Source organism: Podarcis cretensis (assembly GCF_951804945.1).
Source record: "Podarcis cretensis genome assembly, chromosome: 3".
NCBI classification, from domain to species: domain Eukaryota; kingdom Metazoa; phylum Chordata; class Lepidosauria; order Squamata; family Lacertidae; genus Podarcis; species Podarcis cretensis.
In genome coordinates this window covers 110239301-110265800 of record NC_137172.1, presented here as the reverse complement: position 1 = coordinate 110265800, position 26500 = coordinate 110239301, and the positions used below count along the sequence as shown (strand labels likewise).

The 26500-nt window shown below is 42.9% G+C and overlaps 3 protein-coding genes across 8 annotated transcripts in view; 1 reads left to right on the top strand and 2 right to left on the bottom strand.

Moving 5' to 3' along the window:
- Positions 1-7754, bottom strand: part of ESF1 (ESF1 nucleolar pre-rRNA processing protein homolog) — a 32534-nt gene extending 24780 nt beyond the window's left edge. Inside the window, exons 1-4 of one of the 2 annotated variants that reach the window (XM_079969778.1) lie at positions 7665-7754; positions 3397-4042; positions 1080-1480; positions 190-303 (exon numbers count right to left, since the gene is read on the bottom strand). In XM_079969778.1, the coding sequence (XP_079825904.1) occupies positions 190-303; positions 1080-1480; positions 3397-4009 (1128 nt within the window). In that variant the 5' untranslated portion in view covers positions 4010-4042; positions 7665-7754. The remainder of the gene's footprint in view (positions 1-189; positions 304-1079; positions 1481-3396; positions 4043-7664) is intronic. The other variant, XM_079969779.1, reaches the window with a different exon arrangement.
- A 67-nt stretch (positions 7755-7821) lies between these two features.
- On the top strand, positions 7822-19185 carry NDUFAF5 (NADH:ubiquinone oxidoreductase complex assembly factor 5). 2 transcript variants are annotated; one of them, XM_079970057.1, is made up of 11 exons: positions 7833-8121; positions 9595-9635; positions 11400-11463; positions 11921-11968; positions 12071-12174; positions 13530-13569; positions 15336-15533; positions 15984-16044; positions 17084-17167; positions 18693-18775; positions 18937-19185. In XM_079970057.1, exons 1-11 carry the CDS (start codon positions 7909-7911, stop codon positions 19024-19026), a joined length of 1026 nt encoding a protein of 341 aa, XP_079826183.1. In that variant the 5' UTR covers positions 7833-7908; the 3' UTR covers positions 19027-19185. The 2 variants fall into 2 exon arrangements, with proteins under 2 accessions (XP_079826184.1, XP_079826183.1); XM_079970058.1 differs by lacking the exon at positions 15984-16044 and having other exon boundaries at positions 7822-8121.
- A 2688-nt stretch (positions 19186-21873) lies between these two features.
- The window catches only part of SEL1L2 (SEL1L2 adaptor subunit of SYVN1 ubiquitin ligase), a 44389-nt gene continuing 39762 nt past the window's right edge, over positions 21874-26500 (bottom strand). For all 4 annotated transcript variants that reach the window (XM_079969860.1, XM_079969861.1, XM_079969862.1 and 1 more), the window contains 3 exons: positions 25314-25483; positions 24325-24453; positions 21874-22010 (listed from right to left, as the gene is read on the bottom strand). In XM_079969860.1, coding sequence (XP_079825986.1) covers positions 21891-22010; positions 24325-24453; positions 25314-25483 — 419 coding nt within the window. In that variant the 3' untranslated portion in view covers positions 21874-21890. The remainder of the gene's footprint in view (positions 22011-24324; positions 24454-25313; positions 25484-26500) is intronic.

The following is a 26500-nucleotide window of genomic DNA, read 5'->3' as shown; positions in this document are numbered from 1 at the left end:
AACATACGGAAGGCCACAGTTTTGACACCTCTTCCCACATCTTCAGTGCAAGTCTAAGCAAGTATTTCCACTGAAACACCACAATTTACAATTTCTCCAGCACAACTATTTGCAAAAAGATCAGTGGATTCCTTCCCACTTCCCCAAATATGCATTATTTGCACACTGCTGTTGAAAACAAGTGCTTACCTTTACAGAAAAGATAAAACCACCTTTAGGTGTAAATGAATTAAGTAAAGCCAGTAGGTCCTTAGCTTTCAGTCGATCCCAGTCCATGTTGCAAACTGCCAATCTACGTGTGATCTGTGTGTAAGAAAATAATTTCACAACAGCTGCCTAGACCTTTAAGGTAACACAATGGACTGCATATATCACCCCAAGTAAACAAAAATGCAGTTATGAAATTAGATTTGTTCACAAAGAGGTTCTCACAGTAGAATATGAGCACAGCTACAGAGCTTTCTGCCTTGGAGAAGAACCAGAAAACATTATCAACAAATTACATATTGACTTTCCTCCTCCAGTAAAGATCATATACCTTTGGCTGGCTGTTTCCTCTTCATATACATACACATACACATACACATCAGGCCAGACAGACAGTTAACCATTCTCGCTTAATCCAAGGAAGGATAAGAATCCATGACAGCAAGGATAAACTGCTAAAACCACAAAGACAAAACTAAGGGAAGAAGATACAGAACCAGAATTTCAACAGAGGTTCTGCAACTATTTTGAGTGGCTCCTGCTTCAGTTTTAGCCTGGTTGACAGTGAAGTTGCAAAAACTGCTGCTAGAAGTACTGAAATTTTAAATGTGCTATATAGAAATACTAGAAAAACTCTCGTTCCATGTATGTTAGGCCTTCCCTCCACCCCTAATGAAAAAGTGAGCTGTAAACTTCCTGGGAGTGTGGGAGGCTGCAATCCTATAAACCACTTACTTATGGACTTGCTTTTCATGAGGACTGGCCTTGAAGGAAGGCAAGAAACGAAAAACACTCTCTCTACAGAAAGAGCTACTTAAAAGATAATTATGACAGTACTGTACTTAGGTCTTTCAAGATTCCTTGAGCCTTACCGCATCTGCACGAGGAGCATCTTTAGCCAATTCTCCCCATCCATGTTCAACTTCAGGCTCCTTTGGATATATCTCAGCCAAATCCTCTTCATCATCATCATCAGAGCTGGTTTCTATATTGCCTTTCCCCCTTGCCAAATCTGGCCCACTGTCGCTTTCATCAATCTCACTTTCATTTCCTGTTTCTTCTTCATCTTCTGAACCACTTTCTTCTCTCATTTCTCCCTCCTCTCCCAAGGTGCTTTCCTCTTCCAGATTCCCGCCATCCTCTGACTCACTTTCCTCTTCAGTCTCTTCACTACCTTCCAATTCATCAAGATCAAAGTGCTCCACATTTTCACAAGTTTCCTTTTGCAAGCAATGTTCATTAATATGCTTGCTGAAAGAATGATCTTCCTTTCCTAAATGAAGGAAAAGCAATACATTTAAACATACATATGTACAATATAGTATTTTCCAAATCTGAATTACGTCCAATTATCCCTCTAAAAAAGATGGCACCTCAGACATGCAGAGTGTGAAGGAGAATGGAATATTGCTAAGATTTTCAGTGGTGATTGAGATGTTCATTGACCAAATTGTAGCTTACAATAGCATGCAGCTAACTATCTGGGAAACCAAATGTCTAAGACTACCTGTCAAGTGGCAAAAATAATTTTCTATCACACATGAAAGTGGACAAATTCAGTAAGAAATTGTTTTTTTAAATGTAAATGTTTTTGATAGCACATTTAGAGAGGAAAACAAACTACTCACTTTGGTGAAAATAGTTTTCATAACACTGTGTTTTCACAGTTTCTATTTAAAAGAGAGATTCCTGGGGGGTCCATGGATGGGCTTAGGCCGGGAAACTAGGCGAGTGCACACACAAACCCAACACGATAAAATAAATTCTAAGCAGAAAGCTTGTGTGTTTATGTGCATTTTTCCCTGGAGGGGGTTCATAGCTTTCATCAGATTTTCAAAGGGGTCTGTCACCCAAGAAGGGTTAAGTGCCACTGCTCTAAGTCACAGGTGAGAAACCACGACATGCAGTCCTCAGCCCTTGACCTCAATTCTTGTGGGTGATGAGGGGGAAAACTGGGTAGCAGAAAGAGAGAAATGGCAGTGGCAGCAGGAGAGACAGAAAAGGTGGCAGCCACTAATATGAAACCCCTGGCATAGTACCTCCCCACTGGGACAGCAGCCACTCATAATGAAGGGCTCTCTGCAACTCACTTTAGGGCTGCCAAAGCCAGCCTCTTCTCCTTGTACTGGACGCAAAAAGTCTGGGGGACATGCTGGCTGCTGGATGACATAAAATGAGGTATAAGCATGATGGCATAGGATCCTGTTTATAGGGATAGGCTAACCATGATGCAGTGGTACTCTGGTGGTAGAGAGATTCTGCTAACTCTTTGTAAGAGACTGCACTGCAACCAGTTCTACTGACACTTGGTGCACTGTACAGCCCTAATCCCGAACTAGATTCCGCCATCTATTTCAGGAGTTGAGAATCTGAGGCCCTATAATTCCTATTAGTCCCAGCCAGCATGGCCAATCATCAGAAATGCTGCAAAGTGTAGTCTAGCAACATCGAGAAGATGACAGATTCCCCACCCCAACCTATTTAAAAGTACAGATCTAGGTCAGTTTTCCTCCTCAAGTTTAACATATATTACCTCCACAGTTTACCACTAAGTGCACATCTTTCCAAATCATGTTTGGAAAACTTACTGATCTTCTGCGGCACCACAAAAGCAATTATTGTGTTAGTTTTGGCAAATTTAAACAGTCTCCAATAAAAGAAGTGTTGCATGCAGAAAACAGAGGCATAGAGAATTATTATTCATTTAGGCTATGCTTCTATGCACTTACTTGGAAGTTCCATTGAAACCCACATAGGGGTTTGGATGAGCAAATCTCAGTATATTAAACCAGGATACACATGAGCCTTTTTTTGCTCCTCCCTTCGTGGCAAGGCATTTTATGTAAATTGGGAAACTGCAGGTACCAGTTTCAACACAAGCCAGGGTCTTAAAGTCCATTTCAAACCATGGTTTAGGACAATGGCTTATTTCAAAGCTGATGACCATAACTTCCCAGTTCAAATGAAATGGAAAACTATGGTTCATTAGCTACTTCCTGGTTTGACTGCTGCACTCCGCAAAGGGTGAATCAAATGGGCTTGTGTGCATAAGCAAAAGACTCATGCATATCTCAGTTTGATAAACTGAGGTAGGATTATCCAAACTGGCTAATAAAATATTACATCCAAGAAAAGCTGAGTAAGATTGAGAGACAGGTGACAAATTTCAATTAATTACATTCAACCAACCTAATTCATTTCTCTTATGGTTTACATTACTGTCTATGCTGCTATTTTTCACTGCTTTTTCTTTTACAGTCTTCAGGTTCTCAGTATACTTTCCGCCTTGCTTGTTCTGCTTCTTTGATGTAAGTTCCTTTACTTGTTGCAATTCAATCACTTGTGTGCCTTTTACAGTCTTTTTGGACTTTAACGATTTGCTTTTCTGGCCTTCATTTTTTAAAATACCCAGTTTTGACAATGAGGAACTTTTATCTCTCCCTTTGCTTTCTTTCCCAGAGTTACTATCAACAGGAGACTTCTCAGATACTCTCTTTTCTTTAGTCTTGGCCTTCTCTCCCTGCGATTTCTTCTTAGTTAATTTTTGGTCAGACTCTGAAAGATCCGAATCTGAATCGGAAAGGTCATAAAAGCGTCTCAGGTCCTCTGTAGAGCTGTGTTGAACAGGCCGCCCTCGCTTATCCACAGTGTACTTCAACTTGAATTTTTTATCATGAAACATGGCCTGAAATCTTTTATCAATTTTGATTTTGCGATCTTTTTCTGGCATTTCCCAAAATCTTGGGTCTTTTGTAATGCGGGAAAACCGCTGGTCACTAATGAGCTCCTTTTTAGACTCCATTTTCACACTTTTAAAAAAGCCAAACTTGAACTACTAAAAAAAGAAAGAAAGACAGGTTACATCCATAAAGCAGTTCTATCACAATGCATCACTCTGAAATTACTGACAGTTTTTATTAAGGAGCAAGAGAGCACCATGCATTACAGTAGTTTCACAAGACTTACAGATTAGTAAAGTAGGAGTAGCAAACATAGTGCCTTCCAGACGTTGTTGAACTCCAACTCCCATCATTCCCAACTAGTGGTCATGCTGGTTGCAGTTCATGGGAGTCCAACAGCATCTGCATGATATGGTGTTGGCTACCCCTAAGCAAAGGAAGAAAGTTATACACCCAAAGAAGCATATGGCACAATCTGGACAAACAGTGAGACCTATTCAACCATCTTCTTCACTTTTCAAGTTCCATTAAATGTAGTCTGATCTGGATAGGATCACGGCTTTTGTGAATCTAGTGACCTGCTCTATCTTCCCCAGAAAAAGGTGCAACTGGAACACCAGCTATAGCCGGTGGAATCCCATCCAAAACAGGCAGTATGTACATCTAACCTCATCAGCTTTTTCTAGTGGCTCAAAGTACTTCTGTCTTGTCTGGATCTAGTGACAGTCTGTTTGCACACAACCTGTTCATCACTGTTTTCAGGCATCAGTTCAGGACTTCCATTGCCTTCCTGGAATCTGATGCAATGGAAGTCCTGAGTGCAATATTATCAGCATACTGTTGATACCCTACTCCAAATCTCCAGAAAATCTTATCCAGAGGTTTCATGTAGAGGTGAAACAACATAGGAAACAAGCCAATCATTCATGGATACTACCTCCTGATATTTGCCCTCCAGCTTCAACTGGAACCAGTGCAAAATATGCTTTCTCAGAATGCCAAGAAGTATAGGCAAGGCACTGTGAGGTTCAGCAGAACCAACAGAAATGCACCCCACCCCAGTTCCCAACACAGGTTATCAATGAGGAAAATCAATCCCAAAACCAGGTGAGAAGCCAAACTGGGAAGAATCAAGATAATCAGCATCATCCAGGAATTACTGGATGTGAGAAAACAGCACATACATGAACTCTGCCTAGAAATGTTTGATACATACAATTATACTGAATAGCAGTGATTATGGAGGGTTTCTTACAACAGTTTTTTCCAGGGCAGCTGGCATATTGCCATTCTTGAAAGGAGAACTCATTATAATCTGCTCCATTCACCAGACATTCCTCTCTGACTATATTAATCAACCATAGCATGCAAGGATTTAGAAGGCAGGTAGTAGCAGTGGACAACTTCTCAGTTCCAGGGATCCCATTAACATCTCAAGATGAATAAACATGACAAGCAGGTGCCATGGGCATATCAACACAACATGTAAATCCAGGTCAGAGTTGAGGGAAAAGACCCTAAGATCTTCTTCAGATACTTTATTCTAGGAGCCCCTAGCAAATAAGGCTGGACAGGTGGCTACCAGAGGATCTTTACAGTGGTGGCATCTCAGGAGCAGAATGCTCTTGCCAGAAAGGCTTGTCTGGTGCCCACACTGAAATCTTTCCAGCACCAGATGATTACTTTTTGTATTTTTGAAAAGCTTCCATCTTTCTTGCCTTTTAATAAAAAAAAGTAGTATGTTTTAGATCATTTGCAGTGTTTCCATATTCTGCCACTGGATTTCTTTTGCTCTTGATTTCACTTAAATGTGATGTTTTATATTCTGATTTATACCTTATGAGCTTTACTTAAAAACTGCTCAGACAATTTTTGTTGTCTGCATGATATATACTGTAAACAGTGCTTTTTGCTAGAAAAATAGGTGCCAGTAATCACAATGAAGCTGTTACAGTACATGTCACACTTTTTAACAAGAAAAAAGAGGTGCAGGTACTGCATACCCGAGTACTCCCTGAAAAAAACAGCTGACTGTAAATAAATAAAATCTACAAAATGTACTGCAAAAGCCCCTGGCCTCACCACTGTCTCAAGAACAAAGATGCAATAGGCCTGTAATCACTAGGAATAGTTTTGGAGGCTAAATTTTCACAGACACAGCGATGGCAGAAAAGTAGGATTTCATGTCTGCCATCACACCAAGGAGAAGGTCAGGCATGGGGAGCCTTTGGCTTTCCAGATGCTGCTGAACTACAGCTCCAATCATTCCTGAAATGTAAGTTACTTACAAGATAAAAGCAGCACTCTCCTACCTTTTATCCTACAAGTTGCCTAAAAATATCTCAAAGGCAGATTTGTCAGTTGTTCACCACTTTTTGAGGTGATAAAGGCTGCAGCCTGACGCACACCTACACAGAAGTAACTCCTTCAAGCTCCAGTAAGACTTACCTCCAAGAAAAATATGTGTAGATTTGGACTGAAACATAGGAACAATTTATGCAGGGAAAGCATATATTGATATTTCCCATCTCCATCACCGAAAGGTTACATAGCTGCAGTTGTAGTGACTGCACACTGGGTACAACAGAGTACAAAACATACATGTACAGTCATACCTTGCAGTAGCACCTTAAAGACCAACTAAGTTAGTTCTTGGTATGAGCTTTCGTGTGCATGCACACGAAAGATATGCATGAAGAAGATATACTGAAGTGTATCTGAAGAAGTGTGCATGCACACGAAAGCTCATACCAAGAACTAACTTAGTTGGTCTTTAAGGTGCTACTGGAAGGAATTTTTTTATTTTGTTTTGACTATGGCAGACCAACACGGCTCCTATCTGTAACTAGTCATACCTTGGGTTGAAGTAGCTTCGGGGTAAGTGTTTTTAGGTTGTGCGCTGCGGCGACCTGGAAGTAACGGAGTGCGTTACTTTCGGGCTTCGTCGCTTGCACATAAGGTCAAAATGACATCATATGCATGCGCGGAAGCAACGAATCGCGACCCGCGCATGCTGCATTCGCTTCTGGATGCGAACGGGGCTCCGGAACAGATCCCGTTCACATCCAGAGGTACCACTGTATTGTGTAACTTGTAGAGTGGCACCTCGGTTTAAAAACAGTCCGGTTTAAGAGTGATTCCGGTTGTTAAAACCGGAAATAGTGTCTTGGTTTGAGAACTTTACCTAGGTCTAAGAACGGAATCTGGACAGTGGAAGGGCACCGGCGGCGGTGGGGAAAGCGCACCTCGGTTTAAGAACGGACTTCCAGAATGGATTAAGTTCGTAAACCAAGGTACCACTGTATTTCCCCAACTGAAAAGTGCAGAAACCAATGGCTTCAAGTTGCAAGAAAGAAGATTCCGACTCAACGTCAGGAAGAACCTTCTGACAGTAAGATTTCTGTTTGACAGTAAAACAGGCTTTCTCGGAAGGTGGTGAACGCTGCTTTTCTGGAGGTTTTTAAGCATCTGCCACGTATGATCTAGCTGAGATTCCTGCATTGCGAGGGACTCGGCTAGATCACCCTCGGGGTCCCCTTTCCAACTCTACGACTCTATGAAGGGCGGTATACAAATTTAATAATAATAATAATAATAATAATAATCCCTCTCCTGAGGAGCAAACAGCTGTTAACCCTGGCTAGCTAACATGGAGCAGAAAAGCGAGAAATGCGCCTCCTACGAACATTTACGAAGAAGGTGCCGCTGCCTCCCTCATAAGAGGCGCAACCGCTCCACGGCGCCCACGACACCGACCCGCGTGCTCCCCATACTCACCGCAGCTTCTCCTCAGGATACTCAGGCGCGAGGAACTTCCGGTCTCGGCAGGGGGGGGAGAGAGCGCACAACCTCTCGTCACTTCCGAAAGCCTGCGCGCCATTGCGCGTGCGCAGCGAGCGCTTCCTGGGAAGGCGCGGTCAGTTGGGCGGGACGACGGTTAAGCTTCCCAGCGAATGCGAATATCAACTGAGACAGAAGCAATCCGTGGACAGTGCGGCGCGCGGGTTCGAGGCAGGAGCGCATGCGCATCGCTTTCTCGGCGATGGGCGCGAGGGCGCTGCTGAGGGGGCCGCACCGCCTCCGCCTCCTCCTCCTCCTGGACGGCAGTTGGGGGCGCCGTTCCGCCGCGGGCCCCGGCGCCCTCAGCCCCTTCGACCGGCAGCTGAAGAGGAAGCAGAAGGAGTGGGCGGCGGCGCGGCCGGAGATGCAGCGCTGCGAGTACCTGAGGGAAGAGGTGAGCGCCGCGGGGAAGGCGAGGGCGGAGAGCCCCCGGGCCGGGTTCCTGGATGCGGCGCCCTCGGCCCCCGCCACCCAATGCCGAGAACGTAGAAGGGACCCTTTTCGTGTACAGTCTTCGGGCCAGCGGCTTCAGCGTCCGGTTTTGCGCACTGGGATCCACGCAGGTTGAATAGGTCTCTATGGCATTCGGATAGAGTAGCTGAGGATCAGTCGACCTCAGGGGGGGCGGGGCATAACTCTTCAAGCCAAGTAAGGTAAAGGTAAAGGTACCCCTGCCCGTACGGGCCAGTCTTGCCAGACTCTGGGGTTGTGCGCCCATCTCACTTAAGAGGCCAGGGGCCAGCGCTGTCCGGAGACACTTCCGGGTCACGTGGCCAGCGTGACATCGCTGCTCTGGCCAGAGCCAGAGCCAGAGCCGCACACGGAAACGCCGTTTACCTTCCCGCTGGTAAGCGGTCCCTATTTATCTACTTGCACCCGGAGGTGCTTTCGAACTGCTAGGTTGGCAGGCGCTGGGACCGAGCAGCGGGAGCGCACCCCGCCGCAGGGATTCGAACCGCCGACCTTTCGATCGGCAAGCCCTAGGCGCTGAGGCTTTAACCCACAGCGCCACCTGCGTCCCGCTTCAAACCAAGTACCGGTAAATGAATAATTCTGCCTCCAGGAAAATAATAATAAATAATGCCTTATTTATCTGCTGCTAACCACACTGCCAGCCTTCCAGCAATATGAGTCCAAGTGCATGTGGCTGATCACTAGCAAATGGGAAAACGTCAGTATAAAAATATATAGTCCCAGATTTACTTTGTCGTTCCTGTTCTCTTTTTTGCTGCCTGGATTCGGACAACACCTATCGTGAACCATGGTTTGGCTGTTGGGCACACCTTGGCGGGATCCTGCACTCTTCCCTCTGTGCCTTTGACATTGAGACTATGGCTAGTGCAAACCCTGCAAACTTTACAAATATGTTTCGGACTATCAGGTCAAAGTGAGTTCTGTGTCTGGTACGAAAACAGGGTTGTATTCAACTGAGTTTTACACAGAGGTGATCTTTTGAAATTAATGACCACGAGTAACTGCTCCAGTCGTTTCAATGGGTCTGTTGAGTAAAGGTTAGCTGGTTGCAATCCATAACTTAACCAGCCTTACTGTACATTGTGCCTTGATTTGGGGAGGCAGGGGAGAAAATTTGCTGTTTTGCACCATCAAATGTCTTACAACAGTTCCAGGAAGGGAGGGAGAGTAATAGCCTGCAGGAGCTTTCATGATCACCAAATAATGGTTTGACATTCTGTCTGAATTAAGCCACTGATTGAGCATCACTTTTCAGTTAAATGTGGAAAAATAAGTTTTTCCTAAGATCAAAATTGGTAGTGATACTAGTTAATCTGTAGTAGTGGTTAATTTATTCTCTGGAAGTGGTGAACCCATATAGTGAGAACCAACTGTTCCTTCTTCTGTTTCACAGGTTGGTGGTAGGATAGCTGACCGTGTGTTTGACATAACTAGGTAAGATATCAGCCTATCCAATTTGTATGTCTAGCTGTTTTCACAAAATCCATGCTATTTCAACTATACTGTAAAGTTTAAAGAAAGTTGGGTATGGGGAATTATAAAAGCTTCCTGGTATCATTGACAGTAAATTCAGGTAGGTAGCCGTGTTGGTCTGACACAGGGTTAAACCACAGAGCCTAGGACTTGCCGATCAGAAGGTCGGCAGTTCAAATCCCCACGACTGAGTGAGCTCCCGTTGCTCGATCCCTGCTCCTGCCAACCTAGCAGTTCGAAAGCACGTCAAAGTGCAAGCAGATAAATAGGTACCGCTCCGGCGGGAAGGTAAACGGTGTTTCTGTGCACTGCTCTGATTCGCCAGAAGTAGCTTAATCATGCTGGCCACATGACCTGGAAGCTGTACACTGGCTCCCTCGGCCAGTAAAGCGAGATGAGCGCCGCAACCCCAGAGTCGGCCACGACTGGACCTAATGGTCAGGGGTCCTTTTATCTAAGGTGTTACTGGACAATTTTTTAATTTTTTTATTAGTAAAACAGTAATGTTTCCATTCAGTGGAAGGTGTGTAATTGGGAGTTGGATTTGGATCAAAACAAATATTGTACTGTTTTGTTTCTTGAAAGTTTCATTCTTTGTTTCTGCTTAAAAAACTTTAAAAAATTATATTTCCCCAAAATGAATTATAAAGATAACAAACAGAAATGTATTGCATAGAAAATACAGCATGTCACGTAAGAGAAGTTTAATAAGTTTACACTGGTATAATTTAATAACATTCATCTCTTAAAAGAGAGTAATCAAGTAACCAAGACTTGAGAGCATATATTACCTGGCTGTGGGTCAGTGATAAAGAAGAAAACGTAAATTGAGATATTTTGAGGTAACAGAACGAAGACTGATAGTTATTCACATGCCTGTTTAAAGATATAGTTAAGAACAAGAGACCAAAATTGGCAGCCATAAATGACACTGAATCTAGATTTGTGCATAAGCTGAATGAACCAAATGTCCATGCGCTTATACATTTGTATATGAAATAAAATAAAATTACTTTGGGAGTACAGTGTTGTGTGCTGCTGTAACAGCAACTTGTGTAACTAAGTAACACCTTGTAAAATATGATTAATGAGAAATAGCAGCAGACATAATAGCAAAAATTGAACATGTGCCTAAATGTAATCACGTTTAGAAATAGTGGTTTTTAGTGAGACTTTGAAGTGAGGTACATAGGGTTGCAGTATTCTTTCCACAGATTTGACAGCATAATGAAACTTGTCAGAGTAACCTTCCCATCAACCAATTGCAAGTCAAAGTTGCATACGTTTTGCATGTTTTAACTTATAAAATTTTGAGGTGACATCTTTGAAGACATGAACTCATGGGTATAATAATGAAAGCCTTTGCAATTACTATTAAGGCATCTGCTCTCCTGGCTGAAGTTGTTACGTTAACAGCATTGAACACAAAGGGACTAACTTATGAGTAAACATGCAAAGAATTGTACTTCAGGTAAAATGAAAGGGCACAGCCCTTCAGAGGAATGAGACTTAAGAGGAAGAGACTTGATCAGATCAGGCCTATACATCAAGCCAGATATTCTCTCTAAGTGCCACTTAGTTCAGTGGGACTTACTCTCAAGTAAGTGTACACAACATTGCAGCCTGTGTCTAACTTAGAGAGTAAGAATTGCACCAAAGCATTATATATTAGGAGTCTTACTGAGCTGCATCTTTGCAAATAATTTGCATTTATTTTTCCTAAAGGACTTTCCCCCTTGCATTGGATCTTGGCTGTGGACGAAGCTACATAGCTCAGCATTTAAATAAGGTATGATTTCCTCTGGATCTTTGGCTTAGATTTGAATTACACAGAGAGAAATGAACAGTAGATCTACCTTGGGCTTTTCTCTTATGCATAATAAAAATAGGTCTAGCCACAGTGGGTTGGATCCAGACTTGCCAATGTCAAATCTGTTTTGAGTCTGTTGTCAGCAAAATTCTGAGTGCTGTCACAGACAATGCCATATTAATAGCTTAACCCTGTGATTGATAACTTGGATGTAAATCACATTGGCCTCTGATAGGATTTACACCCACGTGGATAGGATTGCACTTTATGGTGTACATTACACAATATTGTCTCCCTGCAGAGTAAAGCTTTTAGATACGGACCAGGATATTCTTCTTTTTGTCTGTCTTCACCCAAACTAACTCTCCCCTCCCACTCACCCCTAGATAAAATCGGGTAAACGGTTGGAGACAATTTACGGTCATTTTTGTTTCAGGATGTCATTGAACAGCTTTTTCAAGCAGATATTGCAGAAAACGCTTTGGTAGGTAGCTGTCTTGTACTTGCTAGCTGTTTAATCCATGATATTGAAAAGTAAAGCACCTTAACTACAGTCCTAAGCCATTTCTATTCTAATCTAATTTAGAAAAACGCAATAGAATCCGAAATACCCAGAGTCAGTATTATAGCTGATGAAGAATTCCTTCCTTTCAAGGAGAATACATTTGATCTTGTTGTCAGTGGATTGAGGTAATTAATAAGTGAACTAAAGGTAAACAAAATAGTTTCTAGTGATTGCGGCTTGGCTCTGAAAAGGCTTGTGGGTGTGAATTAAAGCATTTCCATGCATGGGGTGAGGTTGAGGAAGAGCTATCTTTCTTCAAAATTCAGTCCCTAGCACTGTAACAGTTGCTTCTTTGGTGGTGGGGCTTCTGAGCTACCAAGATGTACAAATTATTGTTATGTGAAGGGAAAGGGGGCTGAAAAGCTCTAAAGTGCAAATAGAACACTGCATATGTTCCTTTGGATCCTGGCCTCTGTATCTTAAAAACATGTGGAAGCTAACACTTCTGTTGGATACCAAGCCATTACACACTCACCTGGAAATAAGTCCTATTGAACTCAATGGGGGGCTACTTCTAAGTAGATATGTATGGTAGTACAAAGTTGGTCTCCAAAACCAATAAGAGGTGCCTTTACCATTAAGGCTTTCTGGCTTGTTTCAGAAATTATTTCATCCAAACTGGGAGTGGTTGTTACCACTAACTACAACTAGTTTCAAAAGCAAGCCAACATCAAACCATGGCTTATGAAGCTGGCTTGTTTACACTGTCGTAGCTCAAGCAGAATGACAAGCTGAGTTTAATACTGCTGATCATCCAAACACACAAAATGAGGTTGGGGGCGTGGAACAAAAGAATCCATGGCTTAATTTGGTTCCCTCCAGATGTTGGACTTCAACTCCCAACAGCATGACCAACAGTCAGGGATGAGTGGTGTTGTAGTCCAAAAGGTCTATAGGGCACCAGGTTGAGGAAGGCTGTACTAAGTCATAGTTCTGTGCTGCACATATGAATGGCTGCATCTGGATTGTTTAGCAGCAAATACAACAGCAGCCTGCTTTAACGTGGCAAGATTCCCAGTGTATTTGAAAACCTCAGCCAGTTTCAATCCTAGACCTGTAGAGTTGGAATGGACCCTGAGGATCATCTAGTCCAACCCCCTGCAATGCTGGACTATATAGCTGTCCCATATAGGGATCAAACCTGCAACTTTGGCGCTATTAGCACCATGCTCTAAACAACTGAATGGGATATTTGGAGTCGTGCAGAAAAATAAGATTCCAAGGCTGCAATCCTATGCATGCTTACCAATAAGTAAGCCCCACTGAACTCACTGGGACCTATTTGAGTAACTATGCATAGGATTGCACAGCAAGTGTGGCTCATAGCTCTTGTCTTAGCCTTTTCTTACTCTGTCATATTTTATATCCAATACAGTTACCTTTGTGCCAGTAACCTACAACCTGTGCTGCCTGAAACTTGCATTGCTGAGAGAGCTCTATACCTTTTATTAATCCATTTTTCATTTAATTGTTTTTTTAGCTTGCATTGGGTAAATGATCTTCCCAAAACATTGCACGAGGTAAGTACTACTACTGTTCCTGTAGTAATAGTAGTAGTAGTAATAATAATAATAATAATAATAATAATAATAATAATAATAATTTATTATTTGTACCCCGCCCATCTGGCTGGGTTTCCCCAGCCACTCTGGGCGGCTTCCAACAAAGATGAAAGATGGGAGGGCGTTCCACAGGGCGGGCGCCACTACCGAGAAGACCCTCTGCCTGGTTCCCTGTAACTTGGCCTCTCGCAGTGAGGGAACCGCCAGAAGGCCCTCGGAGCTGGACCTCAGTGTCCGGGCAGAACGATGGAGGAGGAGACGCTCCTTCAGATATACTGGACCGAGGCCGTTTAGGGTTTTAAAGGTCAGCACAAACACTTTGAATTGTGCTCGGAAATGTACTGGGAGCCAATGTAGGTCTTTCAAGACCGGTGTTATATGGTCTCGGCGGCCACTCCCAGTCACCAGTCTAGCTGCCGCATTCTGGATTAGTTGTAGTTTCTGGGTCACCTTCAAAGGTAGCCCCACGTAGAGCGCATTGCAGTAGTCCAAGCAGGAGATAACCAGAGCATGTACCGCTCTGGCGAGACAGTCTGCAGGCAGATAGGGTCTCAGCCTATGTACCAGATGGAGCTGGTAAACAGCTGCCCTGGATACAGATTTGACCTGTGCCACCATGGACAGCTGTGAGTCCGAAATGACTCCCAGGCTGCGCACCTGTTCCTTCAGGGGCACAGTTACCCCATTTAGGACCAGGGAATCCTCCACACCTGCCCGCCTCCTGTCCCACCAAAACAGTACTTCTGTCTTGTCAGGATTCAACCTCAATCTGTTAGCCGCCATCCATCCTCCAACCGCTTCCAGACACTCACACAGGACCTTCACCGCCTTCACTGCTTCTGATTTAAAAGAGATAGAGCTGGGTATCAACTGTAAAGTTGATAGATAGGAATTTGGCTGAGTATAAGTACTAGTGAGAGTAATATTTAATCATACTGAGTTTTTCCAATATTGTGCTGGCCATGTCTTTACATTTTCCAGTTGGAAACTGGGAACTATCACTTTATATTATTATTATTATTATTATTTTTAAAAAATGACTGGGTAGGCTGGGACATGGAGAGTTGTCTATCTGCCTTGATATATTTTGGGGGAGTGAAGGGGTGTCTTTTTAATTGTTACCCCTCCAAAAAAAAAAACACTGTTAAACTGGAAATGTCAGTGTTGTGAATATATATCTTAATCAGATGCTTTGCTTATGCTTTCCAGTCAACCTATATTCTAAATCATTTATCCTTGTGCCATTAATTATGTACCAAAACAGCAGCACCCTTGTAAAAGTAGGAGGTATTAGCATGCACAGAGTAGTTCGGGGGGTTGCAGAAATATAAAAATACTGGGATGAGGGTGATCAGGGACCCTGAAAATAGACCAATGAGGACTGAGCACTCCTAGTGAGCAAAGATTGCTGACTTGCGAGGAGGAACACGGGAGGGAATGGTATGGCTGGGGGTGGGGTGGTATATTGTGGTTTACTGCAATGGGAAGTGTTCTAGTGCATGCTACCTGATCGCTCATGCTTCCCTCCTCATCTGGCGCAAGTGGGGGAAACAAACAAGGAAGCCACAGTGAAAACCTGGCTGTGCTGTCCACATCAGGGATTGTGGTTTGTTTCTCCCCAAGAACCATAGTTTGGCTTGTTTTGGGAGCAGAGTTTGAACTATACATATCACCACAAAACAACTTTTGTTCATGCATTACTTAATTACAGTGACTTGTTTCAGATACATCGAATCCTTAAACCAGATGGAGTATTTATTGGTGCCATGTTTGGGGGAGACACGCTCTATGAGCTTCGTTGCTCTTTACAGCTGGCCGAACTGGAAAGGGAAGGTGGATTTTCCCCACACGTATCTCCGTTTACTGCTGTCAGTGACTTAGGACATCTGCTGGGAGGAGCTGGCTTCAACACATTGACTGTGGTAATTATCAGTTACAAAAAACCCTAAAAACAGTTGCTTATTGAAAATATCTGAATAAAGTTGTGTGCTTTTGTTTCTCCATATTCATACCTCAGTTCTTCTTGGCCAATCTTTCTTAAGAAGCTGCTGCCAATTGTATTGGCTGGCCCTGTTCTCTTCCTTTTTCCTTCAGAGACTCTGCCTATTGGTCCTCTTACAAATTAGGTTTCTAATTATCACCTACTCCGTTTTCCCATTTCTCTGTTTGCTTTAAGTGGCACAAAGCTTTCCTGTTGCTGGCTTGGTGTAACATGCTTTATCTTACCAAACTCCTCTTCTTCTATTGTGTATAGAATCAAGTTTAATTTATACAAAAGTGCTGAGTTTAGTCTTGCTTGTGTCCCACTATTGGGCCTTTTTGAAGTGCATTATTTTGAATATGTTTAAAAACCTAAACCTTCCTATTTTTAGGATACTGATGAAATCCAAGTTAATTATCCAGGGATGTTTGAGATTATGGATGATCTGCAAGGCAAGTCTACATTTTTCATTAGCAAATTAGCAGTATAGCATACTGTTCTGTATATTATGGTTAAATGCCCTAGGCTTTGTAGAGGAGCATTCCAGGTGGCTAATCCATGACACCTGTACGTATATTCTACGGGTGGCATGGGGATCCTGTGTGGCCCTCCAGATGTTGTTGAGCTACAGCTTCCATCATCACTGACCATTGGCCATGCTGGCTGGCAATGATGATAGCTGATGATGGGAGCCCAAGATCCCTATCCCAGTCCTACAGATTGGTTAAAACAGAGTAGTTGGGGTTTTTTTGGTACAATTGAGGCTGATGTTTGAACAAGAAAACATTGTCTGCTAGCCTTTGAAGGTAAGGGGGAGCACTAATTTAATGTATGTTACTAGTAGTGTGCATTTTGAGTAGGTAGCATGCCACCTCTGATCAGTTGTGAATCTCCAGTCTAATTTTAGATCAAGCTGAATAGCCATTTCTATTCTTACCTTAATGCAAATAAATAAATAAAGGAATCACTTTGACAGCTAGGGCAGGTAGATATTGCTGTCAAAGGGCAAAATACTTGCTTTAAATCATCCTTAACTAAATTTTACCAAAAAATTGAGCTACAGTCCTACACACACTTACCTGGAAGTAAATCCTATTGAACTTGATGGTGCTTGCTTCTGAATAAACATAATATAGTGTTTTAGAAAACTACTTCTGGAAAGTTTTCCTCACGCTGTTTAGAAGATGTTTCCATCTAAAGTGGTTAAACCACCTATCTGTAATAGTCTGCATGATCATCACAATATATACTGCTTTGTAAGGTGTCTCTAGGGTTTGTTTACCATGACTGCAGTCCTGTGCACACTTCTCTGAGTGGAAGCGTCTTTGAATGCTGAACACCTCTAAGTAAATATGTATATGATCAGTTGGCAGATAGGATTTTTGAATTGCATATCTCGTCCCATATTGTCATATTATTGATTTGAAATGCAGAGTGTGAAACTCATCGTGTGTGCTGTATCTTCTTTTAAAGCCTGAAAACTATTTTTAGGTATGGGAGAAAGCAATTGCTCTTGGAGCAGAAAACCTATGCTACACAGGGCAACCATGTTGGCGGCAGCAGCTGTGTACAGAGGTGAGTGGTGTTTGAACTGGAATGTCTTAACTTGATGAGATGGTGTCAGAGCTGCCTCCAGGTCCCAGCTCACAGAGGACCAACGCTAGGCTGTAGTTATGTACAAAAGTCTTTATTGAGGTTCAGTTTCCATTTTAAAGCCGCAGCGTGCAGTTCTACGTCTCGACCTTAGACCGGCGAAGTCCCGTCTGAGTCTCCTCCCCTTCCACACCAGTTTAAGACTCTAGCCTTGCTCCACCTCTTCCTAAGTTCCTTTCTCCTCTGGGCCCTCCTGCCCGCTAGGGTTTCATCCTTCCTGGACTCCTCTGACGCTGACCCTGACGATTCTTGCCCCTCCTTCCGGCGGGCTTTAGGACCTGGTTCCCTATCCGGGCTACCTTCTGTGCCGCTCGCCTGTACATTTGAACTTGGCGCGCGCGCCCAGCCTGCAACTTTCCTCTTGACCGTTAACTCGCTCTCCGATGGAGGCGTGGTCAACCCTGACTCATCTTCTCTCGCTGGTGGTGCATATGTGGGCTCTGACACCTGGGACTCCTCCCCCCCACTACGCTCTGGTGGGGAAGCTGGTCCTGATTTCCAACTGCTGCTCTGGGAGTCCCCGCTGGCCCCTTGCTTCTGGGGTGTCCCCCTTGGGTCGCCCCTTGCCCTGCCCATCGGCGCCCCCTTCTGTGAATCTTCCGATTCGCTGGAGAGGCTCATGGAATCTATCGGGCTGCTGTCATATTCTCCTACGCTGCCCTCGGATTGCTCCCCCTCGCTCTCCATCTGCTCTCCTCCCTGCGCTCCCGCTGAGTCCCTGACAGATGGGTACCTTTGATAGACCTGTATTGGCTTAAATAGATTAAATTTTACTATATGGTGAAAAGTTGAGCCATAGCTGTCTCTGAATAGGTTTGTGCCATGTCGTTTCACCAGCCTTCCCTGCAAACAAGTGTTTTCAAGGCTGGTTGCCCATCCTTTTCTGTTTTCTCACTTCTTCCTCCTCCCCACCATAATGCACACAGCTTTCCAATGCTGGAACATATTTTGCTTCCCTTAATGCCAAGAAAGCGTGGGAGCTCACAGCTGCTTCCTTTAGCTGGGCAAAGAACCCTGATATGAAAGTTGTCATTCTTTGCTCTCTTCTGCCAAAAGGACCAGCAGAAGTGGAGGTTCATGCAATCACCATAGCAAAAGAAAAGCCGCACACTAGCATGACAGTTGGATGATTGTTCTTTTCCCTAGTCCTTAAAGAATTTAAAGGGCAGAAGCTGGCCAGAAAGGCTTCTGGTACAGAAAGTGGGTGGATAGTTGGCTGCCTGGATGCCTGACTAGCACTGCTCATCTTAGTCAAGTGGCTCATTTCATGCCTGAGTTGCGCAACCCAATGACTTAAGTAGCTCCTCAGTATCTAAAAATAATATAAAAATGAATGTATTTATATATTATGCAAATAAAATTATGACTGCTTGCTTAGGCAATTAAGTCTGTGTCCTATTCTGCAGTATTTCTCTGGTATTATGTATAATACATGTTTCTTCCATAGAAATGTATGGAAATGATGATGGGACCGTACCTGCAACATTTCAAATATATTACATGATAGGTTGGAAATTCCATGAAACCCAGGTAACGTGCATCCCTTTGATTACAACTAGAGTGTCTAAATAAGCATATTTACATATATTGTGTTAAGCTTTTTCAGTGGAATTCCTTTACCAGCTTTTATTTAATTTTATTAAATTCCATGCTCTTCATACATAACATGATTCCTTCTGTCTTCTTTTCAGGCAAGACCAGCACAGAGAGGTTCTGCAACGGCGTCATTTGGCGATCTGAGAAAAATTAATGAGCTAATTCCAGGAGGGAAAAAGCTTTGAGATGTGGTGGTGGTAGTGGACTTTTCCACTGTGGATATTCACACTGCCATGTGCTTTTTAAAACTGACGTGCCACTGACTTTATTTATGTATGTAAATAGAAACAACATAGGTGTATGGATTTTTATGGTATAATGCCAAATAAAATCATGGTATTTCATGTTTCTGTATAGAATTCAACTGACAAAACATGAGAGAATGTAACAGAAAAGGTCCATATATATTAGGACTAGGGTAAGGTCTAAAGCAGGGGGTGGTTAAGGATCAGGCCCCCAGCAACTTTTTTTGGACCCCCAAGGCCCCATTAAGTTTGGCAGTGCTCAGCACCTGCTGAGGCTGCAGCTTGCCCCCTCTTCACTCATTAGATTGAGTGGAAGGGAATAGTAGCCTTTGGTCCAAAAAACAACCACCAAGTTTAGGCACCCCCTAGTCTAAATCCATATGAGACGTCCACTTTGCTGAAGCCGAGCAAATGTGGGTCTGGTCACTATCTAGATAGATACTAAGTAGGGCTTTACTTCAACTTTCAAAGCTGTCAGCCTTCAAATCACCACTTGACTCCTTGATCGGTCTTGCTACCCCTTTCCTTCTCTATTCTGTGATTCACGCAGAGCTATGTTTCTCCCTACCTCTTGGACATGCTTCCAGTCCATTGAGCAGTCTGGAAATCATGGGGAAAGCTGAGCAAGAAAGAAATGTAGCTGTATGTAAATCACGTGCATTTACCTAGGGAAGACATTGAGCTCTATTAAGAGACTGGAAATGTAATAAAACATTAAGCTTGATAAGTTAAATGCATAAAAATTATCCTATCCTGCTTCCACAGAGCTCAGAATAACATTTGCTTTCTTCCTCTGTCCTTTTGTTCAACTGACTGGCCCAAATTTACCCACTGTGCTAACTCAGATTTGAATCTCCACTCAACCATGTTATTGGTCTCGATTCAGACCAGTCTGCTACACTAACACTGCCTTCTTCCAACTTTGCTTATGGGTACTGATAAACAATAGCAAGGGCACAATTAATCCCAGCCTCAGTTCTTATAGCCATTTAAAGTAATCTGAGAACTGTGTACAGTATATCACAGACTAAAATTAAAATTCTGGGGCAAGAAACATAGGATTTTGACCCATATATTCACACTGAACGAATTTACATAATTTGGTCTCTGCTAGTCATGGCGGACATATTGGCATTTGCTTAGAATCAAATTATTAATTCAATTCTCAGTTTCACACACAAGCCCAGTGCTAGTGGCACCTCCACATTGTATGAAACAGTACTCTGGAAGAGGACCCAGGAAATCCCAAGAGCACATGTATGGAAGACTGTGTGGCCTTTTGCAAGGTTGCTCAGAAAGAAGTCATGCCAACATAAGTTGCTCCCACACATTTATTACAGTTAATACCAGGTTTCTTCACCTATGCACGGAGAAAGCAAGATGAAGACTGCACATCCCTTATTTAACACACATTACTTTAACCAAACCACCCACCCTCACTAATACTACTAAAGAAGCTCAGACACGGAACATTAAAGCCCAGACCTATGCCTAGAAATGCAGCGCAAAAGGAAGCCTGGATGAGTGAAGTTGAGGTTAGATTTGAACTCGGCGCTTTTGAATCCTGAGTAATAATCTTAAAGATACGTTCTACCCAGCCATAAATGCTGAAAGGTGATAAATGCTATTTACAACAGGGATGGGGAACCCTTGGCAATTTGGCTCACCTTGAGACCCAGTTTGGCCCATGAAGCAATTTTCCCCCAACCACCACCCCATGTCAGGTATGGGGCATGTAGAAACAGCTTGATGGGCTGTGTGACCCAAGTTTCCCATGGGGAACTGGATGACACAGCTGATCTCTGCAGAAGGCAGGCTTCACCAATATTAACCAATAGCCATCTCAACAGTACAGTCTCATTAACTTGAATTCCACACCTTCACCCATCTTTAAAGCTGCAGGCTTACACTTTCCTGGGAATAAGCTCCACGGAACTCAACGAGAACAAACTTCTCAACAGACATGCATAGGATTCCACTGTAAGTTTTGCAAGTTTCTTTCGAAGCTTGCAGAGGAGTGTACACTATGGCCATAAAAAATTTAACTTAAGAAGCTGAGAGGACCTCTACCTTAACTGAAGCTTTCAAAGGTTGGGTTCATGCAGAGAAACAACCTCAAAGAAACAGCCCAGGAAAATAAGACAAATATTTGATGACCGGAAGAAAATAAGCTAAATATACTTGAGCTCATCCAGACTTCTTTTTGCACCACGTTCTGCAGCTCCAGGTTCATGCTTTAAAGATCTGTGTCCAAGTGGGTTTGAGGTTTTTTCCACCTGGCACTTTCCCTGGAAAACCCGCCTGTTACCACTGAATCGGAGCAAATGGTAAATTGTAGAAAACCCAGTTGCCATATGTTCTGATTCAGTGGTAAAATGCAGATTTTCCTGGGGGAAAAACAACACTGAGCTTCATTTGGGGGAAAAACAACACTGAGCTTTAAAGCCCAGACCTGTGCCTAGAAACGAGGCATGAAAGGAAATCTGGATGAGCGCTGAGTGACATTAGAAAATACTATTTCCAGGCAAGATTGGTACAAATATGCTATTTATACATGTTTTTTAAGGCACAGCTGGCAAGGTTATGAGTCAGGTGGCTTTTAGTTTCAGTTAAAAGTGTTTTGTTTACACTTCAAACTGAATGGTGGTATGGGAAGGTGGTACTATTAATGTATTTTATTTGGTTTTGACTTGCTGCTTTTTAATGCTGAATAGAGACTAAAGTAATATTTGTGCTGAAAACTATGTTAAAACCATAAGAAAAAAATGAACAGGACTTTCATAGAACTTTCATACCCCTCCTGTTTAATTTTGCCTACTGCTTATCAACAGTATAAGCAACAAAACAATGACTATCATCACAATCAGATCCCAATGTAGTCTTAGCATGTGGTCCAAGTCTGGCAGTTTCCAGTTTCCCATTTGCTATAGAAGAGAAGAAGAAAGTATTTTCAAGGTGAAAAGCTTTGCTTTGCAAATACGACTTGCACAATAGGTATGAGCAACATCTTTCTGTATTATCCACTTGGTCTGAGGTTCGTGGCATGTATGCTTCATTCCTGGTGCTGTAACTATAATGTAACTATAACATCCTGATCCTATGCTGCAGTCCTCCCCTCATCAACTTTGCTCAGCTCCATAAGGGTGACTTTGACAGAAGGACCTTCAACAGGCATAGGCAAACTCGGCCCTCCAGATGTTTTGGGACTACAACTCCCATCATCCCTAGCTAACAGGACCAATGGTCAGGGATGATGGGAATTGTAGTCTCAAAACATTTGGAGGGCCGAGTTTGCCTATGTCTGACCTACAACATGGACAAATCCCCATGTGGCTCAGGATTTGGGTTGTTACCACAAAGAGCAGAGAAAAGAGTTGAGCTACAATGGCATTCACAGAATGATTTTAATTTTAGACTGCGTCCTTTCTTCAAGCGAAGGACAGTTTAAGAATAAAATTGGCATACACTCCTTACCAAATAAAGGATCCTATGCCATTCATAGTCAGGTTCTAGAGTTCTATTAGCACAGAGCATTTTCACAACATCATGGTTTCAATATACACTGCAAAAAATGCTGAGATACGATTCTGCCCACCAGTTTGTTTTGGTACCCCGGAATAACCTTAACAAGTGTGCATCCACAAAAAAAGAAGAAAAAGAAAAGGCTTCTGTTCATGGGGGTGGACATGGAGGATTGTTTAAATGCCAAACTATTTTCCTATGTGGGAGGGAGTCTCTGGCATTTGTACAGTATACACCGCCTTCCATTTTTGTCCTCTTCCTCCAGATTTGGGTGCGGGGGGAATCTGCTCACCAATAGATAGGTGGAAGGTTCCAGTTTTTCTGGGAGAAGTAAGTTCCTCTCATGACAGCTGAAAGTTTCTTCAAGAAACACCTCCTCCTCCAAAATGGTGGAGGTAAAAAGAACTGCTACCTAACCATAACCCCTAACACTAACAACTAGCCCCCAGCCTCACCCTAACCGCTGATCCTAACCCCCTAAACCCTAACACACTAACCCCAACACCAGCCCTAACCCTCACCCTCCCTCACCCTAATCAACCTCTAAAATTAAACCTAACCCTTACCCTAAAACTTCTTAATCCTAACCCCCTAACCCAAACCCCAAACTTGAACCTCTAAACACAACCCTAATCCTAACCCCCAGCCCTAATGACCTAACCTGTACTCCTAACCCTAACCACTAACCCTAACGCTAACCCTTACCCCCAACCAAACCCTAAACCTAACTGTAACTGTAACCCCAACACACTAACCCAACCCTCTAACCCTACCCTAACCTCAACCCAACCGTAACCCTAACCCTATCCCAAGCTCAACTCTCACCTTCACCCTAAACCTAACCCTACCCAATCCTAAACCTAACAATAAGCCTAAGCCAATCCTAACCCTAGTTTAGGAATTTGGTTTAGGGGTTCAGATTCAGGGGTTTGGTTTAGGGGTTCAAGTTTCAGGGGCTAGGTGTAGGGGTTCAGGTGTTAGGTTTAGGGGTTGGGGGTTCAGGTTTTGAGTGTTAGATTTAGGGCTTCAGGGCTGGGGTTTAGGGGTTGGGGAAGAAAGTATGAAAAGTTAGAGTCCCACTCAAGGAAAGGCAAAGATTGCCATTAGGCTTAGTAGAAACACATTTAGATTTGCACATCTAGCCCCACTTTCAAGATTTGATACTTAAAATTACACTTCTGTGAATTATACAGGAGGATTTCATTAGGATTCTGCATCTGAGGAAGTCGCTGCAGTGTGAAATTTCAATTAGCAACAACATTTGCATATTGGGAGCATGTTAGGTGCCCTGAATCTTAAAAACTGGTCTAAGAGCATTCTAGGTTTGACAACTACAGTGGTGCCTCGCAAGACGAAAAGAATCCGTTCCGCGATTCTCTTCGTCTAGCGGTTTTTTCGTCTTGCGAAGCAACCCTATTAACGGCTTAGCGGATTAGCGCTATTAGCGGCTTAGCGGCTATTAGCGGCTTAGAAAAAGGGAGAAAAAAGGGGGGGAAATCGCAAGCCCATAGGGAAATTTGTCTTGCGAAGCGCCTCGAAAAACGGAAAACCCTTTTGTCTAGCAGGTTTTTTGTCTTGCGAGGCATTCGTCTTGCGGGGCACCACTGTACAATGACTACAAATAAGAGTGAAGAGCAATTTCACAAAGAGGGTATCTTGGAACAGCAGGCCCTAATCAAATTACAAGAGGTTAAAGTTTGTGTAAATCACACTTACCTTGAGAAGCTGAAGATCTGTGAACAAGTGCATCACTTCTAGTCTTATATATGCTAAGAACACTGGTATGAAAGCATCTTGGCTTGTCTCAGCTGCCAGGTCATACCACCTTCTAGCTAAGTGTATATCCTAAAGATAGAAAGTCATTTCTAAAATTTGCAAGGGCTTTATGAAATATCTATGGTTAAGATACCTTCCAGTAGCAATGTCATTATGGCGCTCTCAAAATCATTTTGATTGATATGATAAGGGCCAATCAAGATTGTCAAATTCTGTTGACTGAATCAGAATTCTTGCTTGTATGCATAGTTTGCATGCTTTAGCCTACAGCTTGGGGTGATTTACTATATTGTAAGCAACAGTTAGCCTAGAAAACTAGCGAGGAAAAGAATCACTATTTCCTCAAAGGTAGTATAAAAGCATATCTCAAGATCCAAAGCACTGCAGGTAGTGATCCCTTTTTGCATAGATGTTTGTCAGCAACCCCTTCCAACAGCATCTCTCTGAGCAAAACCAAACACTGTCTTCTGGGGGGAAATATTTTTGCATTCAGGGTGCAGAACCACTTTACACTTGTGCGTGGCATGAATAATGTGGAGCTAAGCCACTGGGTCATTTGTAGTTCCACATGTTAAATAAGACTAATATATTCCACCAATGGTAGTTTTATAGTCCATTAATAATGGTGGAAATTCTCATAATCTACTGACTTCTCAGTTCTTTAGCTTTTCTGAGCTGTGTTCGTTATCCTGCTGTCACAGTCAAAGAACATAATTCAGTGTCTTCATTGTTCCTAATATACTGATGTGTTGGTCAATTTTTAGTCAATACTTGATCAACTGACCACATTTTTGGACAGGTCAAGTACCCTGCCCAAATGAAAATTCTGTGCCCCATCCACCTTGGTTCTTTAACTAGAATATTCACAATGACCAAAGTTTACTTGCAGAGCTAAGGTTTGATGCAGCACTAGACGTAGATTATGTTACCTTAGGAATGCCTAAACCATATTCATACATATATGCCAGATTGAACATGGCTTGAGCACTCTGTTGATTAGCAGCAAGGTTGTAATGAACCGCAGCTGTCAAGTAATCTCTCTTTATTCCAAAACCATAGAAGTGATAATCTCCCGTTTTAACTCTGGCAAATATATTGCCTGCAAGACAAATAGTTGAAAAAATATTATGATTGCTTTTCTGGCTGTTATTTATAATATCCCGCACCTATCAATCCAAGCTGGTAGAGGAAGAATTCTTGGTCATTGTCATTTGTGCCACCAGTTCTGAAGGTGGTTCTGAAAAGTGCAATTCAAACAAGGTGGCCTCCCACCGAAAGAGGTTTCTGTGCATGTGTACAAAGACACTGGACCACATATGACACCTGCTTCTCCATCACTAGTGTTGACGTACTCTGTTTTCAGGTTCTTGGCTGGATCCCAGCTATTCGGATCACAAGTATTTATTAGAAATGTTTCTTAGGCTACCTGCCAATAAAACTTGTGAGGCAGCTTACAATGCAGTAATCCAATTAGATAAGACAGAGAGACAGTGATACATAGATAAAACAGCACTTGAAAACTAACCATAACAGAACAGTTATAACAAGCCTACACTCACCTTGAGACAAAAAAAAGTCTGGAACTGCAATTATTTGAGAATCAGTGCCAGATTACTAGCTCTCAGAGCCCATGTTGCTATACAGTGGTACCTTGGGTTACATACGCTTCAGGTTACATACGCTTCAGGTTACAGACTCCGCTAACCCAGAAATATTACCTCGGGTTAAGAACTTTGCTTTAAGATGAGAACAGAAATCGTGCAGCGGTGGCGCAGCGGCAGTGGGAGGCCTCATTAGCTAAAGTGGTACTTCAGGTTAAGTACAGTTTCTGGTTAAGAATAGACCTCCGGAATGAATTAAGTTCTTAACCTGAGGTACCATTGTACAAATGGTGCTATATTCTCACCCTTTTGTAACTGGGGTAGTCCTGTGGAAGAGGCCTCATAAAGGAAGCTCTTCTAGGGACTTCCCCTGCATGCAAAGAAAGGCTCTGCCAGATTGACCATTAGTGGGTCCAACAGTCAAGAAAGCAGTTTCTGCACGAGCTGTAGAGGCGCAGGTGGGGCTTGTTCACCTGGGAAGGTAGCCCATCTAGGAGAAGGAAAACTCCGAACCA

Excerpts from the sequence above, each read along its gene's own strand:
- NDUFAF5 (XM_079970057.1), top strand. The coding sequence starts at position 7,909 with ATGCGCATCGCTTTCTCGGCGATGGGCGCGAGGGCGCTGCTGAGGGGG. Across the intron at positions 8,122-9,594 it reads GCGAGTACCTGAGGGAAGAG|GTTGGTGGTAGGATAGCTGA; the intron begins GTGAGCGCCGCG and ends TCTGTTTCACAG. Across the intron at positions 18,776-18,936 it reads GGAAATTCCATGAAACCCAG|GCAAGACCAGCACAGAGAGG; the intron begins GTAACGTGCATC and ends TCTTCTTTTCAG.